The following is a 22,535-nucleotide window of genomic DNA, read 5'->3' as shown; positions in this document are numbered from 1 at the left end:
CCCAGCCCTGACCGAGCTGGTCTCTGTTCACATTATATTTTTGCATAGTCCGTTTGTCATAAACACTAACTTCTTTTTTCCAATATCGCTTGACAACGTTGCGAAAACGGCAGTTTATTTCCTGATTTTGGAACAGATAGCATTTAACTGCACTGGAGTTCTAACGAACCGTACCCCAGACCACTGTTTTCTAACGGACTCTGGTCCACACCCAGGTTCGGCATGTGTTCACATTAGCAAAAATCACCTAACCATCGGTCCAAACGAACTCAGGTCTGGACCAAACGGTCTAGTGTGAATGCACCCTTAGAGCCTTGTGATAATCACTATTTCAAAAATGAATATGGTGAATTCATGCAACAAACCAACTGTTAACCTTTAATCTGGTGTTTTCTGGTGTAATCTGGTTGCAGTCAAATTCCAGGCATGGAATTGTTAATCAGTAAAAGTAAAGGAAGTTATGAAACTTGGTTTTGTCTAATACACATCTAAACTCATCTATATAATACATAGCATATCTATATTGCACATAGCTTGCTCTTGGGTGCTCCTTGTTGGTGCCCCAATTCAATCCTCCCTCACCTTTCTTATGCAGCCCTTGCCACTTAATCTACTAAACCCCTCTTCTACTGCACTTTTTTGCCCCCCACTTTTTGCACAAATAGGCTGACACCAGACATAATTTCACTGCATTTCTTACTTCCAGTAACTATATGCATGCTACAAACTTCCTTGTATCCTTGTATTATATAGAAATGCTATGTATTATATAAGGATACATCATTTCTATGTAGATTTCTAATCTAATGACTAGACTAACTCTTCCCTTGATTAAATATGTAACCAATGAATTTCTACATGATAGTTCAGAATTTCAGAAGGTATGTCCTTGAGTAATGGAACACTTAATATGAAAAAGAACCTTGGATCACTATTGAATAATATTGACATTATTGATCAAGAGACATAATTTGATTTTCTTTGTTTTATTTACCAAATTCATTGTTATAGACATTTCACAACATCTGAACTTTTTGGAAACCCAAACCGGACCGCAGGTCCATCGAACCTGCTAATAGCTGCTCCCCATATAGCAGTAACGTAACATCTGCGGGTAAAGCCCTCTTCTCCCTGTGCCCCCCCACCCCTTATGTCCCCAGTCCTCCCTCCATCCAAAAGACACACAGCTACGTTCACAGCCATCAAAGCAGACATGGTAATAAAAACAAATTGTCACATTTTTTAATCTTTTTCTTAAAAACAAGGTAAAAGAATGCGGCAGCAGGAATAGGCATCCAGAGGAAGAAAAGGAGACAGTTACCAAAAAGAAAGGGGGGGAAAAGGGGAAATGTACAAATTTGAATGTCCATGATGTGAAATAACTTAAGAGATGAAAGCCTGTGAAAGAGCCAGGGAGAGTTTGAGAGCTGGTGCGCATTGGCTGAATTGTGACTAGTTCAGGTCCGGTTTGGTTGAGGTACTGTTTTAAGCAGAAGAACAAAAACAAAAAGGGACTGATGGGATGCAAACTGAAAAATAAACATTAAAACAGAGGTGAAAATAATAGGAAGAAAAAGAAAAAAAAAAACATACATCTTGCATTTCAATTCACACTGGCAATGCAAAAAACTTTATACCGCTTCTTAAGAATACAAATAGTAAAATGAGTCTTAGAAAATAATTTACAGTCTTTTGCTTCCGCAATCTAACCTCTATTCTGTGTGTGTGCGTGTGTGTGTGTGTGTAGATGTGTACAGTTGTGTGTGTGTAAGTGCATTTGTGTGTGTGTGAGGTGGGGCATCTGACAAGGTCATGCATCCACAAGGACTTCTGGGCTTCAATTTCTCAGGTTGTCTTCAGTTCTTCTTTTGGCCTAGTAATACAAGGAGTCATCAGTATCTTTTGCACCCATAAAATAAGAGAATCTTTAGCAGTAGCAGCAGCAACAACAACCATCATCCTCCTCCTCCTCCTCCTCCTCCTCCACATAAAAAGCAGGACACTGGGACCAGCCTGACTAGCGTCCAGGTGTGTACTCACCCCTTTGTGTCCATTTTCTCTTCAGGTACTTTCTCCTCTTCTTTCACTTCAGCTAGAGGCAAAACATAGGACTCTTTTAAAACACTTAAAAAAAACAAAATGGGGGTTGTAAAGTGATTCCTAGGCACAAACAGAAGACCATAGACAATTATAACGGCAGTGTACTAGAACGTTGATTTGTGAGGGTTGACCAAGTGAGTTGTGGCTCACCTTTCTTTTCCTCTCCGTCCTTCTCCTCCTCCGTCTTGACCCGTTTGGCCTTCTTAAAGTTGGCAGCATTCCTGCGTCCTCCGCCCTGGCCCTCGTCCTCAGAGTCGGAGAACTCCTCTTCACAGGCTATCCTCTTGTCGTGAGCACGGACTGCAAGGTAAAAGACACACCATTATCATCTACCTCACCTGCTACATCCAGTGCCTGAATAACAGTTACACATTTGGACTTCAAGGGACACATGAAAAAAAAAAAAAAAAAAAAAAAGTTCCGACAGTATGGCTGAGGGTCTCTGAAAGGATGCTATATCCAGCTATAAAGACTTAAGAGACACTTTGAAAAGTGAGAGTTGAGAAAAAGCATGCCAGGGCAGAGCACAAGGACAAGACAGAACAGAGGCCATAAGTGTACGGGCTACAAGAGAACTCTGGGTTCCTGGGACATGACATACTGGAGATGCGCTTGTCAGGGTCCTCTTCCTCGTCGCCGCTGTCCTCCTGTACAGCATCCTCTGGGATGGCCTGCATCTGCACACCAGGGGCATGGGGCAGCATGCGCAGGTTCTCAAATAGACGCTGCCTGCACGTACACGTACACACACACACACACACCAAGTCAATCAAATATGGCTCTTTAAACAAGCACACATGTATGTCTATGTAAAACTGTGCTTATCCTTGTTTGCATAGATGTACAGGTTTCTAAATCAAGCTTGCCATACCACTGGTGCATTTAAAGTACATGTAGATATATTTTCAAGATAAACTATTTAAACACACTTCTATGGTACAAAACTATATTTCTGTTCCAAAAGATAAACAACACATACTTGATCTTCTCAAGGTAGTCATTTGTGTTCTGGTTGGTCATGTTGGATGGACTGATGTGAAGTTTGAAGTCTGGGCCGAAGTACTCAAAATAGTCATTGTACGGGAGCTCTGGACATCAAAATAAGAGAGATTTCATCACCACCACCACTCAAACACAACAAATGTCACATAGTTGGTTTATGAATTTCAAATGACACTTTTGAAAATTGATTTTAGCAAAAAGGTAAATGTGAAACTCCGTTGAAAGGTCTTCATTTTTTTTCTTCTCATTACTACTCATGAAGTCTTCTACTGCTTGTTTGTGTCGAGGCCTACCGTTGGGGATGGTGCTGTCCAGGGCCACGGCCGTCTCATAGGTCCAGCAGCGGGCCACGTTCCTGATGGTGTAGCCTCCGCCTCCCAGCATCAGCAGGGGCAGGTTAAAGCTCTTCATGTACTCTACACACTTGGCATGGCCTACAGGAAATGCCACAACATTAACACAGGGCCAAGCCGACTATAAGATACTATATATGCAAGTTAAATAAATACTCCAAAATTGTACATATATTGCGCTAACAATTCTTTATTAAGACCTCAACAGAGCGATGTCTCAGCACGTGGCCAGATGGTCATAAGAAACCTCTCCACTACAGGGATTCAAGAAGCATTTTCCAACCATTGATTTCTCAACCCCCAAACACCATAATCTAGACCAACAGCTTGCATCTAGACACACATTACACAGACAGGTAATTGCTAAAACAAACGCAGACAGGTGTTCTCCAGTCTTAAAAGAGGCTTGCTCTTGTACCTTTGATGGTGAGGTTGAAGCAACCCAGCCTGTCTCCAGACAGCGAGTCGGCTCCACACTGAAGCACCACAGCACTGGGCTGGTACATCTCCATCACTTTGGCCATGATCTGCCCAGAAACACACACCGTTAGGCATTACACATTTGGGCGAGAGCTGCCTCGCTAAAAAAAGAATTACCAAAGTAAAATGAAGACTCAAGAGATACTAACAGGCTTAAAGATGGCCTCATAAGATTCATCATCGATACCATCCCTGAGGGGGTAGTTCACAGCATAGTATTTGCCCTTTCCTGCTCCAATGTCCTGTAAAAAAAGAAAAGAAACTTCAGTCAGTCCATACCTTTACACAGTTATCCATTCCAACATATCTGAATTTAAATGGCTACTAAAGTAAGTGCATGTTGTGTGTGATGTCTATATTCTACTGAGACCCTTGCATTTCCCCTTGGGGATCAATAAAGTATCTATCTATCTATCTATAATAAACTGGACTTTGAAAAACAGCGATGTTTTACATCCCATACAAAACAAATCTCACCATGCACCAGTAAGTCATAATTCAAGCGTTTTACTTCATAAAATGCAACCAGCCAGCAATGCAAGCTGACAGGTTTGATGTCGAATTACTAAAACAGCAAATGTGTTTGAAGGCCATTTCATGAAGTTGCGCAAGATCTCAGGGACGGGCACTCACTCTGAGATCTCCTGTGCCAGGGAAGTACTCCCCGTACTTGTGGAAGGACACGGTCATGACGCGGTCTGTGGTGTAGAATGCCTCCTCCACACCGTCACCATGGTGAATGTCAATGTCTATGTACAGCACTCTCTGATGGTACCTGAAGCAGGGAAGCAGCAGACAGTTAAAACTAGATCAACCGCTTTTAAAAACACCAGTGAAATGATTTGATCAGGACATTAAGGTACTTGGCAGATGCTCTTATCCAAAGCTAAACATAAAGGTCAGACATGACATGATGATACAAAGCATGCAACTTCAGTGAAATCTCATCTCAAGTCCACTTCAAATCAATTATATCCGATTGCTGATTCTGTTGTATTCTACTCTAAGAGATAGATATTATATCTTCTATTAAGGGACAAGTTGTCATACACTGACTGTGCTTCTGCCTCAAACATATTGTCTACTGAAAGAACATTTGCCACAACGCTAAAAAGACACACTAGACATAAAACACAATTTTTGGTCACTGTGTAAAGCTGAGGGACAAGGGCACTAGCAATCAGCTATGTATCACTATAGGCATGACAGCTCAAAGAGCACTCACTTCAGCAGCTCCAGGATGGCTAAAACGATGTCATTGACATAACAGAACCCAGACGCCTCAGACTTCTTGGCATGGTGAAGGCCTCCTGCCCAGTTGATGGCAATGTCTGTCTGCTGTTTGTTCAGCTTCACTGCTCCAGCTATAAATCACACACACACACACACACACACACACACACAATACTGGTGATTAGTAAAAACATGGACAGGTCTAAATTTCTGCATTCTTGCGGAGCGGTTCTGATCACCCCTTCTTCTTAGGTCCCCATCTACAACAGACTGCTGATCCATAAGGTGTTGAAAACAAAGGTTAAACCATAAGAGTATAGACACTTTCTAGGGTGGTTTTGCAGGGTGAAGTACTCTCCATTCCAGCAGTATGTGGTTGTTATACCCAATATTTTCATATTTTTAATAGTTTTAATATCTCCATTATGAGAAAAGTCTTCAAAGCCTTGTGTGCACATCAGACGCACACATCAAAACTCAAACACACACACAGACACTTACCAACAGAGCCACCTGTTGAGAGCTGACAGAACTCAAATAAACCGTCAAACACGGGACAATCCTCTCCCACATTAACTGTGAAGCAGAAAAAAAAAAAACAGAAGATTAACAGTAGTCCAACAATAAGATGAACAGCAGGCCAACGTGCAACCCTCCATCAATGCATACATTTACTACCCACTAAACCCTACCAATAGTTTGGTTCAATTCATATCCTGAGGTTTATCAGTCTATTCATCAGGAAGTTAAAGCATTTAAGGTTTATGGTAATGGTACTATTGCAGGCGTGTGATAATGTGGTAAAGACTGGATTCAGGATTACAGAAGAGCTTTTTTTTTCTAAAACGGATGTTATGCGTTTCTTTTGGAAGGCAAACCCCTGAATCGGTTTAAATGTACTGTGAACCGGTCTGGCCCGATTTTTAAAATAACAAATCGGTCTAAAGCTGCAGCGGAAAACCTACCGTTACAAATGATGTTACTTTGAAAATCATAAGACCGACCCTGATTCGCTAACACACACAAACAGAGCGTCTAGCGTTCTCCAACGAGGGTGAGTAGCGTCACTTCTACAGTGGCAACAAACTAGTTGTCGAGTTTAGTGAAATGCAGCATGGACTAATAACGTGTGTGACATTAACGTGTGTGTTGCAGCATCTTGAAAGAAGTCATATATTCAGTCGTAAGCACTAGCCTCCAACCTAGCTTCTTAGGCTGCAAAAAACACCCCTTGTCTTTGTGGTAACTTCGATAAGCCTCCTCTTACACCACTGAGGTTTTAAACTATTGTGACTGGCTTAGCAGCTAACAGGGCTTAAATTTCACTGCGGGATTAGGGTATTATTAGATAATTTGTTCAAGTCCCGAACTCTAGCCATCATAATGCGAGAAATTCCCGCATACACTTTTACAGCCTGTCTGATGACGTTAATATAGCCTAATCATTAAGTGCGGGCGTGAATGCGGTGCTATTGACCGACTGATCAACTACCGAGTTGAATTGAACATAGCCTCATGCAGACGCTTTTACACACACACAGAGGAGAGAGAGAGAGAGAGAGAGAGAACCACTTTTAACTTACGCCAAATAGGCTACGCTTCGCCATGGCAAACTTTTACATCTGGAAAGAGCTCCTTGGTAATTATCCTGCTAGCTCAGTCAGGTCACGTCAACACTTGATCCCAGAAAGATTGTCTTCGACATGTTAGTTTTTTCAACATTTATTGTATCTAATGACATAGAAAACATAATGATTTGCATACACATACCGCACTGTGCACAACTTTTATTCACTAGCGACTATAGCCTAAAACCGTCAGGTTGAAGGGGGGCTAATTACTCCATAGAATTAATCTCACGTATTTTCTTAAAGTGACAGGCACTCAATTACACCTACTCATCAGCAATGTGCACTCAATTGGACCTACACACCACATTAAAGATATGCCTAAGTGTTATAGGTTAAACGTCAATATGAGGCATTCAAATTACTAAATATGTTTAGCTACTAGTAATTACTAGTAAAATGCTATACTTTAAAAAAATGCATTATTAAATAAATACACTCTATATGAATTCAAAAATATATGATAGAAACATATCACATAAGCTATCATTTTCAGTGTGTGTTTGTGTGTGTGGAGAGAGTCAAGCAGAATCTAGGATGTCCACTGTTGTGAATGATCCCACTACAGTATATATTACTGATGACGTCAGGGTGGTGGGGGCCCCAAAATCACAATTCTTGACTTGGTATCAGAATCGACCCCCCCCCCCCCAAATTGTGTAAATTCCCCCTACATGAATAACCTAAGGGGGGAATTCCCCCCCCCATTTTGAAAAATTAATTTTAAGCCCTGGCTAAGCATACATGAACTGAGAACATGACATGAATGTATAGATCTCTATTAATTGGCGTAGCGATTTCGTTTAGAGACATTTGGCAAAGTTGTTAATATCAAAATGTTTGTTCAGTCTTTCAATCCAGTCAAGTCTTTGTGTCTTTTGGAGAAATTATAAACCCAATGACATGCAATTGTAATTTTGCTCATGCCTTAAAGGTTGTATCAGCGATAGCGGGGATACGTCACTTCTGTTGATGTTCAAACAAAACAGAGAGCTAGCTAGCTACTCCCTCCCCCTCCCGTGCAATTAAAACTCTCCTAAATGCACATCTCGTCGGTTATTGGTTGAAACACTTTATTTTGCCTTTGAGTGGGTTGCCAACCCTTGTTGGTAGCAATTGTTTTTGTGTACAGATCTCGGAGCCTAGGATGCCTACGGAGACGCGTTTTTTTGACGGCCTGCTTATGGAGCAGACAGCTAGCGGGTCGTTAGGAAAGATTAGATGAATGTGATCATTTATGTTTGGGCCTTTTTTGGGCCTGAAATCGCTGATACAACCTTTAAAGTAACAAAAAAGACTTTATTGCCTACCCATTTGATAATTATTAATAGAATTAAATACTATATAATGGAAAATAAAAATTGAAAATAAACAAATGTGAAGAACTGTTTTGCATTTTGGGGCCCAATTACATCGTACCGAATCGTTCTGTATTAAAACGTATTGTTTCTAAATCGTATCATAGCTTATGCATCTAGATACGTATAGAATCGTCATATAAGGGAGAGATGCACACCCATACAGATTACCATTGACACTGGTGGTATTTCAGGCACGAGCTGCACACACATAGAATCAATCACGTCATCATTTGGAAAAAAAAAAAACATGAAAAAAAATATCCATTTGAGGGAGCTAAAACTCTGTTTACATGTAAACGAAAGGCCCAAGCGCATATAAAAAATATGCGTTTATCACAAATATCTACATACGTGTAAACAAGCCCTAAACCCTTCATTATTCTCATCATCACAGCAGAGGGTTCTCTTGTGAATTAAAAACAATGTTTTTATCTGTGATATACTTCAAGTAACAATGAATAACAGTGTCTGCCATATGAATGTAAATAGTAGTCTACTTACATCTTTGCATCTGTTTACTATACTCAGACATGTTGTCAGGCCGGATGGAGCGTAGGAATTTGATGTAGTCATCACTGTGATACTTGGTCATTTCCTCGCCATTGGCCTTGTGAGGTCTCTATATGGGTGGGGTGGGGGTGCAGGACACAAAAGACGTCAGTCTCACAATATAAGCGTATCAATACAAACCTCACATTTGCAATCAGATTCTTAGGCACTTTTTCTGATACACATACAACATTATAGGGAGGGGGGGGGAGATGCATATGGCTTACATAGATTTCCATCTTCCTGTAAAGCCCATAGTTGAGCAGGAGATTGTGGGTCATGCGAATTCTGTGGGGCTTCATGGGATGGCCCTGGCCATAGTAGTAGTTCCCAACATCACCTGGATGGTAACAACAACAAAAAAGAAAGAGATGGACTCATTGTGCTCCAAATGATGAATGATGTAGAGGTCCTTTTTAAATATTGAATGCCCTTTTTTTGCAAAGCACAGGCTAAAAGGGAAGACTTGCAGATGTGTCAATGTACTGTGCACCACAGGAATGTCAGCACCATGGTCGAGGGTTATAAAGAAACAGGCAATATACCCTTGTGACTGATACAGGCTGTTGCTGTGATTTCAAGTGTCTGCTAGAAACTGCATCTTGCTTGTTACAATTGACTGTTCTCTCATCGCCCACAGGCTAAAACTTAAGTGTTAATTTCCTTCAGCAGGTGTGCATATTTGTACGTATTTAGATAAAGGGATAACAATGAAATGGCCAATTCAAGTCCAACGACAATCTCTTATTGCTAGTCATTTAAATGTGACTTTACTGGGCGAGTTATTTTTCAATCTGTTGCCCTAGATTTTCTCAGTAACAAAAAAATCCGAATAGTTAGTCGCACTTCTGTAACGTCAAGTGTTTACAATCAAGTGGGAAAAATGTAATGCTAATGCATAATGAACACATTCATAGGAGTGTTCGCATCCGTTCTTTGTGTGCATCACTCGAAAGTGTGCAACAGGCTACATGCAATCCAGCACGTAACTCTACCGCTGCATAGGTGGGATTAAATAGGTTTAAAAGGCCGGTCGGTAAATTACATGCAAGCTGATGCACATCAAAGTTAGGAGGACGCATTATCAGAAAGAGGAAACAGGCTAGCTTGCTAGGCCAAATAAGCTGCTAATGAACCTTTGATGTAAACGTGGTAAATTACCACTAAAGGACAACAGCACACTAAGTGTGTGGTCTGACCGAGAAACATTAACAGCTGCCTAACGTCTGTCAACGACCCACATATTTAGGACTTCTTAGCACGAAGAATAAAGCTGGAGGATGCTAGTCAAATGATGTTGGCAGGCTAACTAGCGGACCAGCCACACAGCTAGCTTGCTGGCTAACGAGTTGTGGAATCAGTGGAAGCATACAAAACCAGCTAGACAGTCACACAAGTCCGGAACTGAGAGCAGACCACATGTAAATTAACTATAGTTGTATGGTAAGTATAACCGTTAAGTCCTTAACAGAATATCAAGAACACTCTTCACGCTAACGGGATGCTGCACGCCTCCCTGCAGCGAAGACAATTAGCTAACAAGAGTGAGCTAGCCTATAGCAATTACATAGCCAAGCGGCTAGCCGGTTGAACTCGTTTACTTGCTACAATCAGTTCATAAAAGAGAGCGATTAATGATGTCTTACTCTAAATATCTAACTTCACGTTTCCCTACTGCTTCTCTGTGTATATTCAGATGAGGCTTTATCCTATTCCTTACCATCATAATAATAGCAAACTTTCTTCTTTGTTCCTTGAGAAGTCAGCGCCATTTTACCTCCAATTACTGCCTGAGCCTGCCGGGCTTTCTACGCAATGACTAACTTCAGTCGGAACTTGCATTTAGTGCATTTCTACCAATCGCATTACATCTTTCACATCTGGGGCGTTCCGTCTGCAATTTGGACCAACCACTTCGCGGTACTGAAGTGTTTTCTTCACAGAGATGTCTCAGACTTCAGTAGCCAAATCACAAAACGATAAAAAAAAAAAAAAAAACGATGATGGCGTTATGTTATAAGAAATATATAATGAAAGACAACATTTGATGTTAGGAATGTCTTGAAGCTACTTGACAAGCTCTCTGTGCGTGTTCAGACACCTTGCTGCAGAAGTCCTCAACATAGTTAAAGTAGCCTAAATGGCATAGGCCTACACCAACACATTAAACACTTTGCCTACATTACTTTTAGGCCTAACGTTACAATACATTAATCTATTTTTTAAAACTCAGATTTGCCCAGCACAAACTGCCTAGTTCCCACTTTTGTCAGACTTGATTTTTGTCTGATTTATTTAGCCTAAGCTTTTTCATTTCAAATATCAGACATCCAGGCAGTGGTGTAGTGGTAAAATAAGAGGTGTGTAAACTATGAATTCTGTGATCATGGTAAGGTGGACTGCGCAGTATTGGATTTTTTAAAAAGGCATTCAGAACATGTTTGATGATGGTGAAAGTTGTCCAATGTTTATACTGTAACAATACTAGTGGTATTAAATGGTTCCTAGAGTGTTGATGAGTAAAGCCTATATAGTGTGAATGTGGATAATAGCATATAATGTGATTTTTGAATGTTAAAAGTTGAATAAACTCTTTTGAGAGGTGGATAAACTCTATTTTTGAAATTTCAGAAGTACAAACTGCATTTACTTGTGTTTAGCCTCCATTAAATCCCTGGGGTTCAAAAGTTAACATGCACTGTTTCCACAGTCTTAGAGGCTTGTGGAAAGTTTTGTATTTCTCCTTGGGAGCAGTTTGCAAACATTTCCATTAAGGTAGGCCTACCTCATCTTACAAATATAGGCTAAACACCACCACATCATTGAGGAAGTATAGGTGAGACTCAGAGATGAATTTCTTTATTGTTTATGTGAACTGAACAATCAAGGTACTAGTAGTTGTTGAAGGTAGCCTAACTGTTACTGTCAGTGTCCACTGAAGAGAGTGCTGTATCATTAAAAAGCCATAGCCTAGGCCTATACCCAAAGAGGAAGGTCATTCAAGTTCACATTAATAGCCTATAGCAAATTATCATAGATAATGGTCATTCAATGTGCTTTTCTGCATAAGACACTAAATCAATCAATGATGAGAATAAGAAATATATAAACCACACTACAAAGAATACAAAATCACTACAAAAATATATAAATATCTAATAAAATAATAGAATGCCATTTCACTCTTAGTCCATGAGCCAGACCAGATGTTGGTAACTCAAGGTGGAAAACCAGTGGTGCCATTTCATTTGTTAGACCAACCGAAGTAAAACTAGATGTACCACAGAGCGGTACAAAATATGACCGCCGCCCAGTCCAGCACATTTTTTCCACAAAAAGAAATCACGCTGAAAGGCCTATATGATTCTAACTGTCTCACTAAATTGCATTATCCACACTCAATTCTCACTGGTATCTGCTAGACAACAAGTACCAAAACATGATTAGTTCATAGATTTCACATGTAAAATTCATTTTATACAACCCCACCTCCATCTTGCCTGTTTATAATTCTGAGAAATTCTTGATTGTTTGTGTTATGTTTATGTTATGTGTGTGTGTGTGTGTGTGTGTGTGTGTGTGTGTGTGTGTGTGTGTGTGTGTGTGTGTGTGTGTGTGTGTGTGTGTGTGTGTGCGTGCTTGTGTTTGTGCCTGTGACATTACTGTGAATGTATGTGTGTGTGTGTGTGTATCTGTTTGTGCACATGTGTGCACATGAAATGGGTTAACATGACCCCTGGAGGCAAACATCCGGAAAAAAAATGGTCATCCTAGGCCCTACAGTTCTCAAGATATTCACAGAGAACTGTGTCTGCCCTACCCTCCTTTGGGGGTCCAGTCCAGCGGGGGCTACAGATCAAAACGAAAAATGACGGTTCCATGCTATCCATGTGGGGTACATGCCCACCAAGTTTAGTGTACCCCGGTCTTTCAGTGTCCCGAATCCTTGTTGGTGTACGTCACTAAATGTACACATAAATTATTTTATTGTAAGGCCCCCATGAACGAAAGTACACAAAACTTGGCATGCATTAGGAGGGTGTCATAATGATCCTACACTTTTAATTTCGTGCAGTTTTGACCTTGATATTGTGATGAAAACACCACATTTTTTGCTTTTTAATTTTTAACTAGGTGGCGCTATACATGAAATGAGTGGTTATGGAATGGGTTGACATGGCCCCTTGAGATCAACATACAAAAAAATGGTCCTCCTAAACCCCACGGTTTTGAGATATTCACAGAAAACTGTGTCTGCCCTACCCTCCTTTCGGGGGGTCCAGTCAAGCGGGGGGGTTACAGATCAAAACGAAAAACGATGGTTCCATGCTATCCATGTGGGGTTACATGCCCACCAAGTTTCGTGTACCCCGGTCTTTCAGTGTCCTGGGACTCATTGACGGAAATTTGGGCATGCGAAAAAGAAAAATAAATAAATAAATAAATAAATCTGACTAAACCTATATGACCGCCGCTTCGCTGCGCGGCGGTCATAATTATACATGAAGTATAAGTATAAGTATATATACTTTTTTGATCCCGTGAGGGAAATTTGGTCTCTGCATTTAACCCAATCGGTGAATTAGTGAAACACAAACAGCACACAGTGAACACACAGTGAGGTGAAGCACACACTAATCCCGGCGCAGTGAGCTGCCTGCTACGACAGCGGCGCTCGGGGAGCAGTGAGGGGTTAGGTGCCTTGCTCAAGGGCACTTCAGCCGTGGCCCACTGGTTGGGACTCGAACCGGCAACCCTCCATTTAAAGTCCAGAGTGCTAACCAGTGGGCCACGGCTGCCCCATGAACATACCCCTCTGCCAAAACCTTCAGAATAAGAATGAAACTGGGACATTGGTGTGTGTATGTACAACTGCAGTGGCTCCTAATGAGAGAAAAAGACAGAGAAAAGGCCCTGTAAAGATGTAATTGAAACATACACAGTATGTAGCAAAATACAGTTTAGGAAATATGTGACTTAAATGTGTATTTAGAACAATTTCTATCATTCTTTGCACTAGTTTGAAAACAAAATATATATATAGTTTGTGGATTTTTGCATACTATTCAGTCTATCACCTGCGCCCTCTATTTGTATTGATGACTTCGTGCTGATGTTCCATCAAACTGTGTGTGTATGAGAGTTGGATTATGTATGAAGGTGCATGTGTGTTGCAGGAGTTTTGTGTTTGGTGTTTGTGTGTGAGTCTGTCACATGTTCTTGATGATGTCTCCATTATACAGCATCATTATACACTTATTAGGTTAGGAATGTCTTATTCTTACGTAATAGGTGACTCATTCTGGTAACTCCTTAATAAGTCACTTGTTGGGTTTGATCTGGATATTATAGACTTATTACAGGCTCTAGACCCAGCAGCAAGACATACAACATAAAAAAAAGAAATAGATACATGAACACATTCAAACATACTCTGATTCATGAGAGTCTTAACAGGCACCCATACCAATGTTTCCACAAATATGATTGATATCTGACCGAGCTGCACCTTGGGGCTTTTGAGCATCATTATATTACAGTTTTGAGACTCATCAAGTCGGGACATGAACTTAAACATTATGTTCCTCAAGAGAGCCTGTAAAGTGCTTAGCCCTGAGTCACAGAAGAGCTTGCTTGCACTGCTTCTCCTGGGCTTTTTCATATTGATAGTATTGATGAAAATAGAAACTGTATAGCCTTCGAATACATTGTCTTAACAAGTTGTCACTATAAGTCACATAATAAGACAGTGTAAGACTAAGAGTCTATTAACTCTCTATTTTGATCTTATTTGCCAGTAACCTTAAATAACTGTTAACTAGTTGCATATTAAGAATTTACCAAGAATAAATGACCTATTGATTAAGAATAAGATAGTGTTCAAAAAGACCTAATGATTGTGCAATGATGCTTAATACAGACCTGGTTGAGCACTAATACATACACATATTAGTGATGTATTAATGGCTAAAATGTGTCCCCTATACTAAAGTGCTACCATAGATTGGACAATAGATTGTGTTGAAAAGCTTTTATGCCAATTTAGCAATTTCTTTGTTTCTCTGTTATCCCGTAGCCTATACTATTTAAACATAAAGACCAGATTGTGACCTAACCAGCCTTGGTTTAGCTTCTCAGTACTGTTCACTGTACCAGATGCCTGCCAGGTATAAAAGTCATGATGATTACAATAGCTGCCACTCTACAGAAGTTATCAAAAATGTCTGCAATATATTTTAGGCCCAAGTGGTAAAAACCAACAACAAGAAACAACAAAGAAACAAACCTAAAGTTTTAGAGTGGTCATCACAAAGTTGTGTCCTTGACCCTTAATGGCAAATTTGTTGTCTGAACTGAAAAAAGTGGCGTCAAGCAGCAGGCCCCAAAAACCCAGTTCAGTTGCACCAGCTCTGCCTGGAGGAATGGCCCGAAATGCCTACAGAGTGTGGTGTGAAGCATGAAAGGTTTTTTTTTCAGTCGCACCATTTAAAGGCAGTGCCACTAAAAAGTAACAAAGTTGCCTCACTCTACAAGATGGTGTGGCACTTTCTTCCTCAATCTGTTTAATTCGTTATGCTGATAACATTTACATGTAGTAAGGACTTTCTGTGTGTTCAGAATTGTAGAAACTAACAGCTCTTCCTTAGTTAGATCTCTCTCTCTCTCTCTTCTTGTGTGTGTGTGTGTGTGTGTGTGTGTGTGTGTGTGCGTGTGTGTGTGTGTGTGCGTACGTGCGTGTGCGCACGTGTGTGTGTCTGCGTGTCTGTGTCTGTTTTTACATTTGGAAGTCATCGAAAGGGATTCCAGAGAGGGAACGCATATAACAATACTGTCATATGTGAATGGTTTTAATTATCTTTCAGAAAACCTCTGTGCAAAACATCATCATTTGATGAGTTCATTAGATTCATCATGAATTTGACACAAAATACAACCAATCTTCCGGCATCTTACTGCTGGTGGCCAAACAAATACACCAAGCAGCAGAGTATTCCATATCAGCAATTAGATATTAACGGACACTGCTTCCTCTCCCTTTGAACTATAACACTCGTAATTAAATAACTGCATGCTGAACTATTCAGAAAAATTGACTCCTAAAGAAATTTGGCCTCTAATGTGGTCTATTGTGTCTGCCTCATGCAACAAATTAAATCTACCACATGATGGCGCCCAATACCCATTTTTAATCATTCTGTGGCAAAGTGTTTAAGTTTTTTATGTGGTTCATCCTGCTTATTACTAAGCGTATGCTTATAAACAGCTTAGTACAATTTTATTACATATAGGCTAATAGCACTCCTCAGCCATTTAAAGAGTTTCAAAAAGGAATTGACGATAATTTTTGCAACAATCTTTTAACTGTATTGTTGCATGCTGAAGGTCAAAAATATTTCATGCTCAGTCAGTTTAACCCATTATGAGACAGATGCATGTATGCAGTTGCCTTTGCTAAGGTTATGTAATTGCAAGTGACCAATTTCATTGGACATAACAGCAGAAAATGTCAATGAATAGTCTAGCATGATCACATTTTTAAAAAATTACAGGTGTTACGAAGTATGTGAGTCATTACTAAGAAAATGCACATCCACGTGTAGAATATGAAGAAAACATCAAAATAACACTCATGCTGATGTGATATATGCGGATGTTGCTTCCAGACCACAGTTATTCAGGATGTGATGCTGATGGTAGCTGACACCACCACACACTTGTGGACACCTCATTGTAGGCCACAGAAAAACAAACAACTATAATAGCATGACCGCACAGATGCCATATTTGTAGGATAGTGTGTCATTTTTTTGTTTATACTTTTTATACCTACAACGTAGGTGTGCATCATGTTTATGAGTAATGTCATGATGATGACTATATTTATGCTCTGTCTAGGTTGTCATGTTTCTATGATTAGATTTTAATCTTATTTGGATCATGCCATGTTGTGAAAGTGAGTGAAATAAACCTATGTATATTTGTGTGAGCAAAATTTGTTGTTGTTGTTTAATACATGACTTGGCCTAAATGATTTGGCTGTCATTATGAAATGATCTGTGTTCATTTATGTAAAGATCCATTCCCTCACCCATAGAAGTACAGGAAACAAATTTAAGTAGGTAACCAACATTTATTTACCATTATCAACTTTACAATAAAACCAGTAACATCTTTAAACATTAGCAAAATAAAGAACAAAATCGGTCAAATGTATTTACAGAGACAAAAAAGCAGATCAAGGCTCACATTTAACACATAACAACTCTGCTTCTTTTAAAACTTCAAATGTGAACATAGCAAGCTCAAATGTGTTTCTTTTTTTCTGTTTAGCCAAGATGAAAATTAAATTGCGATTTTTTTAAACAAACAAGACAAAGCCTTCTGAATATTTAAAATGGTTCTCTATACACCACAAAATACTTAAATTTGGGTTAAAATATAGGAATGTAGAAAGTTGGCAAGTCTTTTGTCATCTTTTTCTCAATCTCCATTTTTTTTTCTCTAAACAGTCACTTAATGAGGTGTTGGGCACCTCTCGCCTTCCTGTTGAACAAACATATTTAGCATCTGCGGGTGTTTGGGAGATGCACAGCCTTCGACTCCAACTCTTACACACGTGTTCAACCCCCTTCTGACACTGAGTCCCATCTGTGTGGATGCAGCTGAGTTCCAGATCATTGAGCCATAATCAGGGAAGTGAACTAGTGAGTCTAGTTTTGTCTGTTGTTATTATTCTTAAAGAAAGTGGCACAAGGAGTCTTTTTTCACATACATGTGTATATATACATATACATATATCCATGTATATATACATATGTATACATATACACATATATATAAATATATATATATATATTTGTATTTTTTTTGAAAAACAGTTCGCGGTCCTTGTGAAGTACAATCACTCTTTCTGTTCGGATGGTGCGGGTGTTGAGCTGGTCTCCTCTGTTGGTTTTGTGGGCTCAGCAGGGGCGGCGGCAGCAGCAGCAGCCTCTTCCTTCTGGGGGGCTGGGGCCTCCTCAGCCTTGGCAGGGGTCTCCTCCGCCTTGGGAGCTTCGGCCGCAGGGGCAGCTTCCTCGGCTTTGGCGGCCTCCTCCTTCTTCTCCTCGGCGGCAGGGGCAGCATCCGCGGCGGCGTCCGCAGCTGGGGCGGTCTCTTCGGCCTTCTCCTCCACTGTGGCGACCGCCTCCTCCTTCACCTCCTTCTCCTTCTTGTTCTTCTTCAGGGAGATACCCTTGAACTTGAAGGAGTTCTTCAGGGAGAACTTCTTCTTCTTCTTCTTGGGGGTCTCTTTGGTGGCCTCGCCCTCAGGCTTGGCGGCCTCACCCTCGGCAGCCGGAGCGGGTTCGATGGCATCGCTGGCACCCTCTTCTTTGGCGGCTTCGGCTGAGCCGTTGGTGGTGGCGGCAGCATCGCCCTCAGCTTTGGCAGAAACATCACCATTGGTCTTGACATGACCATTCTCCTGGAGAGACACAAAGAGAATTGGGGAATTGAATATAGCGTTTATTACTCAGAATGGTGCTTTTCACCGACATAAATTATTAAATATAAGCAATGTGCAGCCTCTGGGCAAAATAAGCCGAACTCAAATGATTTTATGCCACCGAGGTCGTCGACAAACATATCGTTGATGCATCGTGCATAATGAATGGATTTTAGGTGACGCCTTGCAGTACCTCGTGTAATCGTTGGGGGGCGACCTAACAACGCAGACATGCTGCGTGTGTGCAAGCGGTCGAGACAGCAGTCTTGAGACAAAAGGCTGGAATCGATCTGTGCATCGTTACGAATTCCATTATGATTCCCAAACGTTGTCGTCGACAATAAAGTCGTTTACAACGAGTTAACACACCGTCAAACACATTTAACAACTAAATGCAACTTAAATATTTGAGATTTAAGAACTTTTTAATTGAATATATCTTTGATATATCCAACCACTGCATGTAGACATGCATACTAGTCCCCCGTCTAGACTCGCCAGCTCATGCGTCTGCCAACGATGTCGCTCGCTCTAGAGCCGTACTGTCACATGAAAAACATGAACAATTCTAATTATTTCATCGATACAAATTTTGGAACTATAGTCAACCCCAATCAAAATTGCCTGAACAGTTCTAAAATAGAAAAAAATAAAGCAATAGAAACGGTCTAATTTAGGCATTCTCCATCAATGCACCGTCTTGCACTTCGCTGCCAATCGAGTCCATTTAACCAGCCAGTCAACCAAAAACTGTTAATCATATAGGCCTATGTCCGCGACATTTTCACATTTCTACATATTCCACACTATCAACTGGGTTTTGATGGACAGCTCTCTACTTTTGGACACGCGCATCCCTCGAGTCTCCAACCTCTCCAAATCACAGAAGCGCGCAAGCCGGATTGACTCTTATCTGTAAGTAACAATATAGCCTTTTACAGCCTTATGCAGTAAAATAACCAGGGTTCGTGCTTAGTTTTCCTATTTACAATTACAACAAAGCAGATACTGAGAGCGGAGCGGGGTCTGTGTCGATGTGGGTGTGTCGCCATAACAGCGTGGTGATAACCGAGGAGCCAGTGCCTACCTGTCCGTTTGTCTTGACGGCAGCCGGGTCAGCCGCGGCGGCTTTCCCCTCAACAGCCACTCCTCCCTTTGATGCCTGGGATCCCATAGTGATGAATTTGTTATTTTTATGTAAAGGAAATGAAAAGAATCTAAATCGGAGAGTTGAAAAATAAATCCAGCCCAAGGAGGGTGTTGTTCATCCAACGCTTAAAGGAATTTCTCTTTATTCCTTAAGAATGGAAAAAAAAATTCAGACTTCTCCAGACCTCGTTATCCCCAGACCGCTCCTTTCGTGAGAAGGAACCTACTACTACCAGTACCAGTTGAACAGCGCTTCAAGATAACCAAATGCACCACCTATGGGCGTGTCCCTACAAGTTTAACCAATCTGAGAAAACGAACTAGTTTCTCCGCCCAATTTTATACCCCTCACCCCCCCTCCAGTTCCCACCCTCTAATGGCAAAAAGGCCTATGCCATTTTTAACATCATCGTTTGGAATGCCGATCACTCTCCATACCGGCGTTGTTAAATTACAAATGATGAGGTATAATTTAACTGCTAGATGTTATGAATGGAAGTCGAATTCGTCGTGTTTTTGGAAACTGCTAAGCAGCAATAGAACGAAAGACAGCTATAGATGGTCAATGTAGTCTACAATACATGGAGTAACCTCAACTGATCCTAGAGATATGCTAGCCTAATCACTTATCAGCCATTTAATATAGGCGATCTACTCCATCCTCGTAATGTAACTACCAGGTCCAAGACTACAGTGTACAGAGTTTCATCAAGGACTGTAATCAAAGTATCTCTCTCTCTCTCTCTCTATATATATATATATATATATATATATATACATTAAAAGTATGCTGCTAAAGTTGATGTTGGAAGTTGTATGCCTCCAAACCTGTTGATTCTGGGTTTTATTTTTACTTTTAGCTCTCTTGACCTTTTCATTTAAGAGAGTTGCCACATATTTTACCATTTTGCCTTTTCAGATTAAAATAGCCTCACAACACATTATTTCCTATACCAAAAATAATTTAAATCATTACAACACGCCCGTACATTGGGGGGTCTTGAACTGCGCCAAATGGTGTTACAGCTGCTTTAAATGGAAATAGTGCTGGTTTTTCTACACCACTCATAAATCATCCCACCCTACTGTGGCCTTGTAGAATGACATAAAGTATCCACTGTTAGCAGAGGAATGTCAAGCACGCAAGCACTCACATAGAAATGTTCACCTCATTTGTGTCAGGGTTCTATTTCAGAACAACTCCAACCTCTTGGAGAGTGTGTGTAAGGGTTATGAGGCTTTAACTGCTCCTTTTAGCATCAGAAGGAGAATGCCATGAATAACCTCTATTGAACACAAGGTGCTTCTTCTTTTTCTCCCTTTGGGGACTGGTGGATGGGACAAGGTTCTGTTGTCGGGCATCAATTTTTTCTGCTTTGTCGTTTGGTTTTGATTGGTTTCATCATTTCGCTCTCTTTTCTAAAAGCCAGTGTGTGTGTGTGTGTGTGTGTGAAATATCTTCTTTGTAGAGGGCAGCTAGCTGTGGAGCTGTTAGACGTCCAGGACGTGCCACACACTGGAGGTGTGGTCATTTCATACATGTTTGGATGGCCTTGGCCGATCCATGTTGTGTCTCTTTTAAGTTTTAACCACCCCACCCCCCACGTCGAGTGATTTTTTTTTTGTGAGCTGGAAATGCTAATGAGTTGTGCTAATGGCCCGCTGATGGGACTGTAAATAGGCCGGCTATCAAACAGCATTTTACCTCCAGACTGGTTGGGACCCAGCAGGAAGAATGCTGTGGTAGTGGTCGGGGAGGAGGAAATGGGTGAAACTGTCAGAAGGAGGTGTCAACCCCCACCCAACCCCCCTCCACCCTCAGGCCTCAAAGACCGAATACCTGACCTTTGATTCTCCAGCAGAGACGTCATATGCCAGGTGGCATGACTGCCATATGTGTGCATAAACAAATATGCTCACATCTGCCATGTGGACCCTCTGAAGCCGATCAACAAACGTCTTTCAGAAGTGAATTAAGGGGTCAGCCCAGTAACCTTAGGTCAAGACACCATAGAGACAGTTCATGAACGTAAACCCTTTAAGTGACCAGTGGTCGTCCGTTAGTTTATTATTGCGACTTAATCATGAACTTCCTGTCCTTTCTTTACAAGTTCGAAATCCCCATTCCCATATACATTAATGGAAATAATCAATCTAGGCCAATGGAATTCAGGTCAAATATGCACAGCATATTGCTGAGTAAATGGAATTCTCAAGAGAGCACATTCCCATAAAGACCTGATAAGAACAGAAACCTTTTCATAAACTCATTATGGACCGTGAGATCCGTTTTTTTTTTTTCACAGCGTGCAATCTGTTTTTTTTGACAATGTTACGATGTATCAAGCACGATGTGAGAGAGAGATAGCGACATTGATACAGTTCTCTGGGTAGTTTTGAAAACAGTAAGTATATGAAAATGGTCAGGCTTATGTTTTCTACTCTTTCACTTTTCTCTATCCCTCCCTCCCTCTGTCTCTCTCGATCTCTGGCCTTGAGGCTGTGGACTGATTTCAGCGACGCTCGACGTGGGGCATCTTATCACTCCCTTTTTTTCAACCCTTCGCGGAGTCAATGGCGCTTTTTGTTAGCTTGCCCGGATTTCATGCCTGAACACTGACTGAGATTTCTATCCTCAAAAGGCCCTATTGTTCTCCTTTCAGAAAGCCAACTGATGAGCATCACAAGTCGGGGTGCATGGAGGGGGGGGGGGGAGATGAGTGAGTGAGTGAGTAACAGAGGGATAGAGAGAGAAAGAGAGAGAGAGAGATTGCATACATCAATGAATTCATAGCTTTCCAAGAAATTTCAATTGTTTGTATTAAGCTCTTACTGGCTCCTCCTATTGACTTAGTACGATCTCTTAGTACACAGAAAGAACTGAGACTTTTTTGTGTCACTTATCTTCTTAAAGCCTTAAAGCTTCAATTTTCTGTCCCAAGGTTTTTTTTGCATCAGTCTTTTGTCTTCAGCGGATGGGGTCAGCAACATGAGCTCCCCCTTCCTCTAATCTCTGGTGGTCATCGATCAATAAAAAGTGCTAAGATCCTGAGACGTGTGTCTGAGACAAAAGGAGCATATGGCGGTGTCCTCCACAAGACAGATGTCCAAGTTGGGGTGGCCAAGCAAGAAAAATAATCTTGACTTTAGCTTTGAGTTTTAGCTTGGGCTGCGGCTAAAGGTTGAGGTCACA

General features: G+C 40.9%; 2 protein-coding genes across 2 annotated transcripts; both read right to left on the bottom strand.

The window, feature by feature from the left end:
• Nucleotides 1–970: 970 nt before the first annotated feature.
• hdac1 (histone deacetylase 1) lies at nucleotides 971–10,564 on the bottom strand. The gene is made up of 14 exons (XM_048229036.1): nucleotides 10,427–10,564; nucleotides 8,934–9,046; nucleotides 8,659–8,776; nucleotides 5,670–5,744; nucleotides 5,161–5,299; nucleotides 4,569–4,710; nucleotides 4,085–4,177; nucleotides 3,874–3,982; nucleotides 3,396–3,536; nucleotides 3,080–3,188; nucleotides 2,702–2,829; nucleotides 2,251–2,400; nucleotides 2,041–2,092; nucleotides 971–1,873 (listed from the first exon to the last, which is right to left on the bottom strand). Exons 1-14 carry the CDS (start codon nucleotides 10,476–10,478, stop codon nucleotides 1,846–1,848), a joined length of 1,449 nt encoding a protein of 482 aa, XP_048084993.1. The 5' UTR covers nucleotides 10,479–10,564; the 3' UTR covers nucleotides 971–1,845.
• Nucleotides 10,565–16,817: 6,253 nt separating this feature from the next.
• On the bottom strand, nucleotides 16,818–19,587 carry marcksl1b (MARCKS-like 1b). Its single transcript, XM_048229043.1, has 2 exons — nucleotides 19,281–19,587; nucleotides 16,818–18,172 (listed from the first exon to the last, which is right to left on the bottom strand). Exons 1-2 carry the CDS (start codon nucleotides 19,365–19,367, stop codon nucleotides 17,609–17,611), a joined length of 651 nt encoding a protein of 216 aa, XP_048085000.1. The 5' UTR covers nucleotides 19,368–19,587; the 3' UTR covers nucleotides 16,818–17,608.
• Nucleotides 19,588–22,535: the final 2,948 nt, after the last annotated feature.

This window comes from Alosa alosa, chromosome 20 (assembly GCF_017589495.1).
Source record: "Alosa alosa isolate M-15738 ecotype Scorff River chromosome 20, AALO_Geno_1.1, whole genome shotgun sequence".
In the NCBI taxonomy this organism is placed as follows: Eukaryota; Metazoa; Chordata; class Actinopteri; order Clupeiformes; family Clupeidae; genus Alosa; species Alosa alosa.
The sequence above is the reverse complement of the archived record's forward strand: the minus strand, read 5'-3'. Positions and strand labels throughout refer to the sequence as shown.

What these genes read in the sequence shown, in the direction of transcription:
- hdac1 (XM_048229036.1), bottom strand. Translation starts at nt 10,478, where the DNA reads ATGGCGCTGACTTCTCAAGGAACAAAGAAGAAAGTTTGCTATTATTAT. An exon ending in ATGAGGCCATCTTTAAGCCT is followed by an intron (nt 3,983 to 4,084) that starts GTTAGTATCTCT and finishes GTTTCTGGGCAG; the next exon opens with ATCATGGCCAAAGTGATGGA. An exon ending in CTTCAACCTCACCATCAAAG is followed by an intron (nt 3,537 to 3,873) that starts GTACAAGAGCAA and finishes CATTTCCTGTAG; the next exon opens with GCCATGCCAAGTGTGTAGAG.
- marcksl1b (XM_048229043.1), bottom strand. Translation starts at nt 19,367, where the DNA reads ATGGGATCCCAGGCATCAAAGGGAGGAGTGGCTGTTGAGGGGAAAGCC. An exon ending in CCGTCAAGACAAACGGACAG is followed by an intron (nt 18,173 to 19,280) that starts GTAGGCACTGGC and finishes GTGTCTCTCCAG; the next exon opens with GAGAATGGTCATGTCAAGAC.